This window comes from Lampetra fluviatilis, chromosome 7 (assembly GCF_964198595.1).
Source record: "Lampetra fluviatilis chromosome 7, kcLamFluv1.1, whole genome shotgun sequence".
NCBI lineage: Eukaryota > Metazoa > Chordata > Hyperoartia > Petromyzontiformes > Petromyzontidae > Lampetra > Lampetra fluviatilis.
Genome location: NC_136281.1, coordinates 9,622,507 through 9,633,185, shown reverse-complemented (window position 1 = coordinate 9,633,185; position 10,679 = coordinate 9,622,507). Strand labels below are relative to the sequence as shown.

The 10,679-nt window shown below is 39.6% G+C and overlaps 1 protein-coding gene across 1 annotated transcript in view; it reads right to left on the bottom strand.

Moving 5' to 3' along the window:
• Window positions 1–4,308: 4,308 nt before the first annotated feature.
• LOC144933541 (uncharacterized) overlaps window positions 4,309–10,679 on the bottom strand; it is a 103,847-nt gene continuing 97,476 nt past the window's right edge. The window contains exon 6 of the mRNA XM_078858431.1: window positions 4,309–9,111. Within this exon, the coding sequence (XP_078714557.1) occupies window positions 8,995–9,111 (117 nt within the window). The 3' untranslated portion in view covers window positions 4,309–8,994. The remainder of the gene's footprint in view (window positions 9,112–10,679) is intronic.

Sequence of the window (10,679 nt, the reverse complement as noted above, 5' to 3'; positions counted from 1 at the left end):
AGCAAGGGACATTGCAGCGAACCCCATTGTTGTACTGCACTATACGCCAACGTCTATGCACCCTGCCGTCACCAACCCACACTGACCAGCTTACTGAGGTATGGTCAGAAAGCAGTGGATAATGCCAGTCATGTATACCTTCTATATGTAACCTGGTATTAGAAACAACATACCGAGTTACGTACTTTGATTCATAGTAGTGAATAAAATGTGTAAAAATAAGTAAAATATCATTATTTTTTATATAGGCATATTTTTCTCAACTTACAAAACCCCTCAGGAGGCTGGTGAACTTAAATATCCCAAGGATAGGCTCGGTGCATGATTAATGTTGTTATTATAATATTTTTTCAGTCTCTTCTTACGATGTGGAAATTTAAAATGTAAATGAGAAATGCTTCACATTTGTTTTAATGAAGTAAATTTGCATGAATTCTGTAAATACTTCTTTCATTATTTTAAATACAAACGAATGATACATTTTAATTCTGTATTCATCACGTGCTTGCTACAGTAACTGTTTTATCCTTAATAACAGGTTTTTTGGTTAGATCGCGTAAACATAAATGTGTCGTTAAACCCACCACCACCCGACACAGCCAATTCGTAAGGTTTGTCACGTAAACAGAACACGCCAATTCGTTACTAGTACAGCACACTGGTGTCTTGGAGAGCAAAGCCACTAAATTTACAATCTGAGTACAACGTTTCACCAGTAATTACAACCAGCATCATCAGGGGACAGACAGATTTGTGGAGAAATCATCCTTCGATTTAAAGCTTTCGTGACTGCAGGGATTCATCTTCTTGGTTATTTCGGTAAAGTCACGTAGAAGGGAAGTACGTGACTTTACCGAAAGAACCAAGAAGAGAAATCATCCTGTTTAAAAAATTACTTTTTTTTATATTGAATGTTTATGAGTCCACAGCATTGCAACTGATCCCCACAAGTACTGATTTACCCCTGTTTGTAACATGGTACACCTTTGAATCTCGAAGAGGTTCAACGACAGCTTTTAGAGATTAGATTAGTTACATGACACATCGTTTCCATCAGTTATTTCATTGACACGTACTTTGACAGTACAAGTACATTCGACATGCAAAGAGGAGATGGAGCAATGAAATCAGCTCATGTACAAATGCTTAAGTGGATTATTGCATCGCAGGGTCATTAGAGATGGTGGCAGTGCCTCGGAGGACCCTTGATCCAGCAGTAGATTGACCATGGCTGACGATAATTGGAAAGCAAATGGCCATATTTACTGGAATAATCTAAGTTGACGGTTGGCTCCGTAAGGTGCGAAATACGTTCAACATACATCCGTAGGAAATAACTATCCCCACACCCACGAATAACTGAGCAATTATATTTTTATTGGTCCTTTTTAATGGTGGTTACATGGAAATATGGGGTTACTTTGGTTCAAAGCTGAAGTTAGTGAAAATTCGATCACTTTCCTAACAAGCAAACGGTCATTTGGCATACTGATAAATTTCAATGTTGGCCTGCATAGAATAAAATGGTATTTCACTCCTCACAAACTTGAGCATATTCAATTTAGGCGAGACAACATTTGGAAACCTGCCTAAAGCAGTTTGTGTTGTTACTCAAATGGCAAACTGAAGTACGCTAATGCTGGTAGAATACGAAACTACATTTAATTTCAAGTGATGCTTCTGAACGGTGATGTAGCATTACTTTTGGGTCCGGTGTAGGTGCAAACTGTAACCGTGTTATCACGGCCAAAAAAAAATACCATCCCTTAATATAACTCCATTATTATTTAAGATTCAAATCGTGAATGTCAGCCTGACATTTGCAAATTTTCAAATATTTGCTTTGGTGCATGCCGCGACACTGTTGAGCCTTGCAGCGCTGAATAAGCTGGCACCTTCCAATATCCAGCGCCGTGGGTTTGAACGAACCAGCAAGCGCCATCACTATCAGCAGACACGCAGCTGCGCCGGGGATTAATTTACAGGTGGCCGCTCATTCCACAAGCGATAAAAAAGGCATCGCCTGCTACGCTGGGATCTAGTCAAGCAACGGGTGGCATATTATCTTCGAACTATCCCAAGCACACTACCTGCTAAAACGCATCAGCAGCGGCAACAGTAGTAACAATGGTGGAACACATTATAATTATCAATCGACTGATAGAAATAAGCTACTTCCCTGTTGGTGCCAATTATTCCTCGATGGCTTTATCTCAAATCTACATTAACTCTGAAATGAAAAAAATATATATACGGCGTATATATTCATGAATTTTAACAGCATTAAGAAAGCAAAAGGTTGGTTTGTTCCTACGTTTGTTTTATGCAGTTGGACTGCAGGGGTACTGAATGTATGTTCACTTACAAAGTTAAAAGTCAATTGTTAGAATGTGAACAAAGTCAAGTTTAACAAATACGCTGCTTCATATTGATACGTTAGCTTTAAAATAAAAAAATTCAAAATTTTCATAAATATAAAGCAGCATTTGCAAAGCAAATTCTTGCACATTTTACTGATGCAGCATAGTAATCCATCTTTATAAAATGCAGCATAGTGTACGATTAGTATTGTCCTGTAAAATAGGATGAAAGGTTCCTACGTTTGTTTTATGCAATGACACCTTAAAATCACAACCTGTAAATGTAGTGTTTGCTGGGGCTTTTCACCCGAGCTCAAAGGAAGTCAACAGACCAATGGCCGAATGTATCCACATGCTGTGCATTCTACAGCAGACATTATTGGTCGTATTTTGCCCACTTAAAGCATCCCAAACCATAGAAATAAAACGGGACACATTATGAAAGCATGCAGTTATAAACATAAGGCAAAATTGTCTATTAACTCTATATTATAGTTTTATCATATGAGTGCTTGAGCAAAGAAACAGTGAGATCAATGCTGTAATCCCAGCGAATAAAGTGAGACTTTGCCAGTGGCTTCTATTACAGAATTAACACCACTATGACAGCCACACTCGTACAGAAGCTGACAATGCCACGATTGTGTTGCTAAAATCAAACTCAAACTTATAAAAACTCTGTACACATTCAAAAATGATGAAGATTGCAATATTCACGTCCAGAGGTTTCGTAAAATTGTGGACTGACCATTAAGCTGCCTACTTTGGAAAGCACGAAACTTTATGAATGCCACATAAGAAACTGTCCTCTGCATGTATACATTTACACATATACTGTAGGTCTGGTATTTGAAAATCTATGGCATTAAATTTCAAATCATTCAACAATCTCTTTTTGCCCCTGCTACAGGCCACCCAAAACATATGATGGCTAGCATTCTGGAGTTGCAAGGTAGGCAATGGCAGGCTCAATGTACTAGCTTGAAAGTGACGTTGCAATCAAATGCATAGTTGACATTACTTAACGTAATGTGTAATGATGCTCACACACTACCCAAGAAAACCATGTACAGCGGTGTGGCAGGTGGTGTTTTTAAGATGGAATTATCGAGGGGTGTTTTTTTCATGCACACAACACCCCAAGGTGATCTTTAATATCCCGTACAATTCTCTTGATGCCATCTGTGAAGGAGATCACATCTCGACTCTTTGAGTGGCCAGTGTTTCTCCAAGTGGTCAGCGAGAGTGCCATAAATCACACAGCAAACATCACATTTTTCGATTTAGAGAACATAAATATCACTGCTCTATTGGGAAATGGGCCGATTTTTTTCATAAAGGCTTTACATTTGTGAAAGCGAGGGTATTTTTTTTTCCTAATCATATATTACTGTTCATTTACCACAGCCATTACTTATAATTGGCTGCTAAAACATACTGAGACTCTACAATGTCACAGCTGCTTCGTGCTCGTTCTACAATTGTTTACTATTCTAATGATGCAAGTGCATACATGTTAAAAGAGTGTATATGTGATCATATTTATTATTAGACTAGCCCCTATCAGTCGTAACTTTTTAAAACATTAACAAATGGAACGCATCCGAGAGGAAGTCCATCAAGGAGATGGAGCAATGAAATCAGCTCGTGTGTAGAACACGCTGGGTGGATCATTGCGTGTGCATGGTTGGTTTTCTCCTGGTCCTCCGGTTTTCTCACCCACGTGAAGACAATCACTCATTTATGCTCTTGGTGACAAATCCCAATGCAGAACACCCCTGAAATAAAGTCTTGAAACTGAAAAAACATTTGGCATTACTTTGTGCATTCACTGTTATGCTCTTTCGCATTACCGCTCAGTCTTATGAGACGATTTCAAGCTTAACCATCGTTGTAATATATACAAAACTGGACAAAAAATGTAAACACTGTAAAATATTTTATTGGTAACTGTCCAAAATCAACATAGGAGGAAAGATGGGGCATGAGTAGACAAATGTTGTTTACACAGCATTGTAGTCACTACCTATATCATGTATAAAAAAGTTACACAAATATAATATTTAATAAAAGCTTTTTGTTACTGAGAGAATACAATAAAAGCCATCGCTACAATGTCCCTGTCTCAAATATAAAATGCAATCTATGTTGTTTATTTGAAAGAGATGAGGTATGTCAGTCAGCTCGGTGAAGTCATCTGTGTGTACATTCAGCTGTTTTATTGTTGTAAATCTACCAAGTTTCATTTGGACACTGGCCTTGGCTAAAAAATCCTGAGTTAGCAATGCACTTTCCTGAAAGTGCGTGAAGTTATGGCAGTCAGTTCAGAGGAGCCTTAATTTCCAAAAGTGAACTAAGTTGTAACAAAATATAAACACAAATCTGATTTAAAGTGACTAATAAAAGAATTGACATTAAGGGGTTAAAACAAATCTATAATGGCTACACTGACCATATTAATCTAAAATGTAGATATAGTTTAACAGACACATTATTTGTAACATTTCTTTTACGGTAATACATGTGCATCTTCATGGGCTACGGTTAGGGAGAAGTGGGTTTTCTTGAGGCTCTTCTCTAAACTGGTTTTACAAATGATGACACAGAGAGACTGACATTAAGCCACTGTAACATCGTGTATTGCAAAAGCAAGACAATCCAAAAACATACCCAGTTGAAGAAAACAGTACGTTTGTGAAGCAAGGCTGCTTGTGGAGTACTGGCAAATATCCACATGAAAAGATTTCCAAAATTTCACGTGACATCATGACCTCTGGTTTTAAAGAGGTTTTCATTAATATTCAGTGTTAAAATGCATGCTTCTGGATGTACCTTGTCCAAATATTTTTTAACGATGAAACACTTACCAAAGGATTGATGATGCTTTTGAAAAATCTTTTAAAGTTTGTAACGCATTGTGGACACTTGAAATTGTGGCATTATAAGTATTAGTTCTAGAATGCACCATTTCTCTACCACTGGGACTGTTGTACCTTAAGAGAATTAGGGGTTGAGGGAAACAAACACTGAGGTACTTAATATTTTTTTTCTTTTAGCCAAAAACAACTGCATAAAGTGCTTGAAATATGAAGTTTACATTTATGTACATCCTTTTTTTGTATTTAACCAATCTCAACATGAATTCAGCCGGCACCATTTACGATGCACATGAGAGAATGCATCCTGATCAAAGACGAGGAAATGTAGTATAAACAAAAGAATCGAGCTGATATAAATTCCCCAAAACAATATAAAAAAATGACAACATCGTAGCTTCATTTACCTTGACAAGGTCATCTTTTTTAAGACCCGAAATGCAGATGTTTTTTGTATTAATCGGTCCATGCATCTGACCAAAACATGCAAAAAATAAGTGGGAAGCAAATACAAAGTTCCCATCCAGAAAATGTGTAAAACATGTACAATATCTATCGAGTACATGGCATACATTTGCTCAACCATCACTTTGAATCACTTGCTTATATCTTAAATAGTGACTGAATCACAGCCAAGGTGCTACAATGGTGAGCTCACACCGGCACGACCCTGGACTTGTGTGAAAGAACATATCAAGTGCCTTTACGTCATTACATCAAGCGCGTTGACGCCACTGTGGTGGAAAACTTTACGTTCGGGTCACACGGTGTGTTGTGATTGGTTCCGTGCTGCGTGCGAACCCACCTGAATGAAAATGTGCGGCATCCCCCCCCCCCAGCCCGAGAGATGCGCACCGCACGTCGACTAAATCGACAAGCAAAAGCCATTGTATCAATAAATAGACCCCCTTTACACCTGCCTCGCGCAGGCTGCATGTAACTGCCCAATTGATGGCATCCACTCGTATGATGTTACGTTTCTGTAATTGTCCATTCGTGAAATATTCCGAAGCAATTGTCAACGAAAGCAGAAATAAAAGTAACAAAAATTCCTAAACAACTTTCAAAGTAACTCTGAATTTCAATTGGTAAGAACTGTTCAGGGAGGAGGAAAGCGGGATTGATTTTTTTACATACATTTTTATGGCAACGTGATTAGTTAAATATTGCGTGCACATCTCTAGACTTTGTTTCTAATAGGAGGAACATTTCATGTAACAAAGGGTAGAGGGGAAACAGTCGTAGTTAAAACGTGCTTTAGAGAAGCCGCGTAACAACGTTTGCAATTCCTGCCGCCAGACACAGCTTTACGTACTGCCGCTCCCTGTTCAGTGCTAGACCCCCCCGCCCCTCCCCCCCATACACATTAACCGTGCTAAATGTTTCTCGAGTTTGACAAACAAATGATTTTCTCTTTTTTCCGTAGACGTATATAAAATGCATACAAAAGAATCCAATTCAAAATATGTGTGATGCAATAAAATTAAATGTATTGTTAAAAAAAATAACAACGCCTATCTAACCAAGAGTTAAAACAATCGACTACTGAATGAAACATATGCCACCTTAGAAAACAAAAATCCCCCCCCCCCCCAAAAGCACGGACTTAGACCATAGGTGAAATGCAGGTGTATATAATCATCGCAGGTCACGTGACTACACTTTACAAAAGCTATGCTGCTTTTTAAAACAAGCATTATTAGCTAATTCAGGCTGAGCCTGCCATACAAAAAAAGTAGCAAGGGGATAATAGTAGGAGTTGAAGCATTTGTGCAAATATTTACATCTTAAAACATCCTCACACGTGGAAGTTAGCAGCTTTAGCAACACGTTTAGAAACACTAATACAGCACAGCAATACCGAACGCTACTTATATTTTTGTTTGTTACAAGATTTCCATGAGGACTAGTCGACTATACTTGCTTTGTACTTCTTAACACAACGTATTTTTTTCCATCCTGCCTAGACGAACGAAAACAAAGGGGGCAGAAAAGAAAGACGACGCACATATCTGCTCTGCAGAGCTTTTTCATGCATTAAAACGAAACCCGCAATGGGTTTAAAAGGAAATAAGTCAAAAAATCACAGTAACGGCACCTCCACTACAACAACGGATTGCAAAAACCACTGTTCCACAACAATCACAGACTACTTTTTATTACGGTTATAAGCGAGATTACATTTTAAACGTTAATTAACATCGACTAACATGCCAATCAATAACTGAACGGAACTTGTATTCTTTTTTTGCTTCGTAGCGACTAGAGAAAATAAAAAGCACAAACATCGTGTGTGTTCATAGAGACATAGAAATGTCGTGAACAAAAACTAGAAGGGGAAAAAAGGCTTGAAAACCCAGTCAGTTGTGACCGGTTCCTGAACTTGAGCTAAGGAAATGTGACGTATTAAGGCTTAGTTATTGAGTGCAACTATTATCGGCTGTGGTTTCCTGAAGGTTACAACAAAAATCTGAAGACATTGACATTTTTTTGTATTTTAAATTGTCCTTTTAACGTGGTTGATTTTATCAGTCATATTTTTTTCAACAAAAATAGAGAAACGTTAAAAAACCTAAACCATTTCACTTTGAAATCAACTGCCAAAAACTTCCATCAAACAATCTTAATCAATAGCGATATGCTCTAAAACAAAACAAAAAATTCCACATATGTATGGTTGGTTGCTATTTAATATTCCTCAATGTTGCCTCAAGTTATTTTCAACATGGTTGTTTTAAAGTCTTCATGTTTGCAAGAGGATGAGTCGAATACAATTGCAAGAGTTCTGCTTGGCTCTGAAAAGAAAAATCAGTTGCATCAAAATGCAAAAGAGCTATTACAGTAGCTCTGCAGCAGTCACAAAAAGGAACTCTTGTCCTTGAAAATGACGATGTAGTAAGTTTGCCTGAGCACACTTAGTGGGTTGGGGGGAGCAGGAGACCTGCAGTGAAACTGGCAATACAATGCAAGACACGTGAGAGAAAGGAACATTCAAATGTAATGTTTTTTTTCTTCCCTGAATTAAAAGGACAGGAGACAAATGTTCAGGCGAGGCCGGCTTTTTGTAAAGGTCAGCCCACTAAATCACGTGGTCAAATAGGGCCTGTTTCCTCCTGCTCTCCTGCTGATAAGAGGTGTTGGGTCACCCCTTGCATCAATCTCCCTGCAGGCCAAGGGCCCAGTCAGCAGCCAACACAAAACACAGGGTCCACAAAAATTGAAAAGAAAAGCAAGAGAATGTGCCACTGCACTCCAAGACTTTTGTGTGCATTCAGAAAAGTGGCCAGGCAGCAATGTCCGCTTCCAAGAGAGATTCGGGAGGCACCTAGACCTCTAGTAGAAGCACGGCATGTGTGTCGTGCGCTGCTCAATCCTGAGATCAGATTAGTAAAAAGCTGCTGAATGGCAGAAGTTTAGTTGTCGATGCATCCAACTGCCTTGAAACAACAAGAAAAACTGATGAGGAAAAACTTGTGCACGATTCTGCTTCATTGCCCGAAGCAGTTTCGACAGCCCTAAAGGGTGAGGGAGTGTCTTTTGCACAAAGCCAAGTAGAGCAGGCTCAACATTTTTTGACGAGAAATCTTCCCTCTTCCTCCTCGTCGCCTTGACGGAGCCCCGCTAGAGTTTGAGAGCCGCCTCTCGGCGCGCCGGCTTGACATCGCTCTGTGCAAGCCCAGTCGGGATAAAGCCTGGAGTCGGCTGGAGAGCCGTGCCAGGGGGAGAGCAATAACAGCCCTGTCGGAGTTGCCAGGGCATCAGGCACAGGAGGGCTCCTCCACCGGGGTCATCGGGGCCATGGGGTTGAGCGTACTGAGCGAGCGGAAGGCGAAGACGGACGGGTCGCAGATGTATCGCGGACCAGTGCTCACGCTCTGTGGGGAAGAGAGGGAAATTACACATCATGCCGGGAAATATCAAGGTGTCTGCGCACTGGGGAAAATCCCCCTTCACAGGCAATTTTACATGGAATGACATTTTGTGAAATTGCAAAACAACACAAACGTTCTACAGTCACAAAAGACAACGCATTTGCAAATAAACGTAATTTATCGTGCTAATTGTACATGACGGTTGATTGAATTTGTGTGCATTACAATTCGTGGGGTTTTGATGAAATCTAAATGTCGTGTTCTCAAGGAAACCACAGACTATTCAATGACATGGAATTTAATTTTACGTGGTTGTTTTTTTTTTAGGAAACAACATTGCACTTTTCTTTTGCAAAAGTTCCAACTCTTCATGAAAATTTTAGAAAATAAAGATTTGAATGAATAATTAATTAAGAAACTGGCTTTAATTGGTGATGGATTGAAAAGTTTGTTGATGAAACACAGTGAATTGACAAACAATGCTACAAAATGTGTATAAATAAAGTGATAGCTAATCATCCCCCAGCGAATCATCCTATTGCTAAACATGCGAGAGACCATCTTTTTATATTTGTGTTTTCAGGAGTAAATGGCGATGAGTATTTGGGCCCACAAATGCATGGACTTAGGATGGAAATTGTAGGCTTGTCGGGCTGAGTTTTAATCTTAGTTATGTAGAGAAGGGCATTGTTGTCACATTGTACAGATATTCTACATGCATCCATTGTGTTGCCTCACCAATATCCGCCAACATGCAAGCAGTCTGTTCTTAACGTTTATATGGCCGTAACAAGCTCACAAACCTAACTTCAAAAGTAAACACACATTGTTGTACTTTTTTTGACATTACGCACAAAGTATCAATTACTTTTGCTTTGCCCTCATATTACTCAGCAATTCCGATGCGCATAAATTCTATTGGCATGTTGGTACACAACATTGTCAGCAGCCTAAATGTTTTTATCCTTGAGATAATCACAACATAAATACATGGTGACATCTCCCCATTAGTACTGTGCAAGTGTACAGCCACTGATAAAAAGGTTGAATCAATCGCTGTCCCCTTTGCATTATATTGGCCAATAGAAAACACGTTACAACAGATGCAATGACAGGCTACTGCGCCAGTCAGAATGTTAGAGGACTACGCGTGCACCAGAGTATTGCAAGCTATTGCTTGCACAATGAAGACTACCACAGTTGCAACACTGTGAAGGTTTTCGCAGTTGTTTGTGTGTGGCTCTCTCTGATGTTTTCCAGGTTGTGCCGCATGTTGTTCGGCATGATGTCTGACGTTTCATGCAATGTGGTGGGAGCTTCTTTCAGGAACCCTTCAGTTCAAGGATTATTCCGTAACTGAAGAAGCGCCCAGCACGTGAAGCGATTAAACGTTGGGCATCACGTCTCCAAGCGCGTGCAGCGAGAAGCATCGGATGTCGTGCCGAATAACAACACGCGGTACGACCCGAAACCACGTCTGAGAGCTGTGCCATATTTTTTTTATCTACAGTGGGGGGGAAGGGAGGGAGTGCGCACTAACATTCACGATGTGCACTGCAAGCCATTAAGAG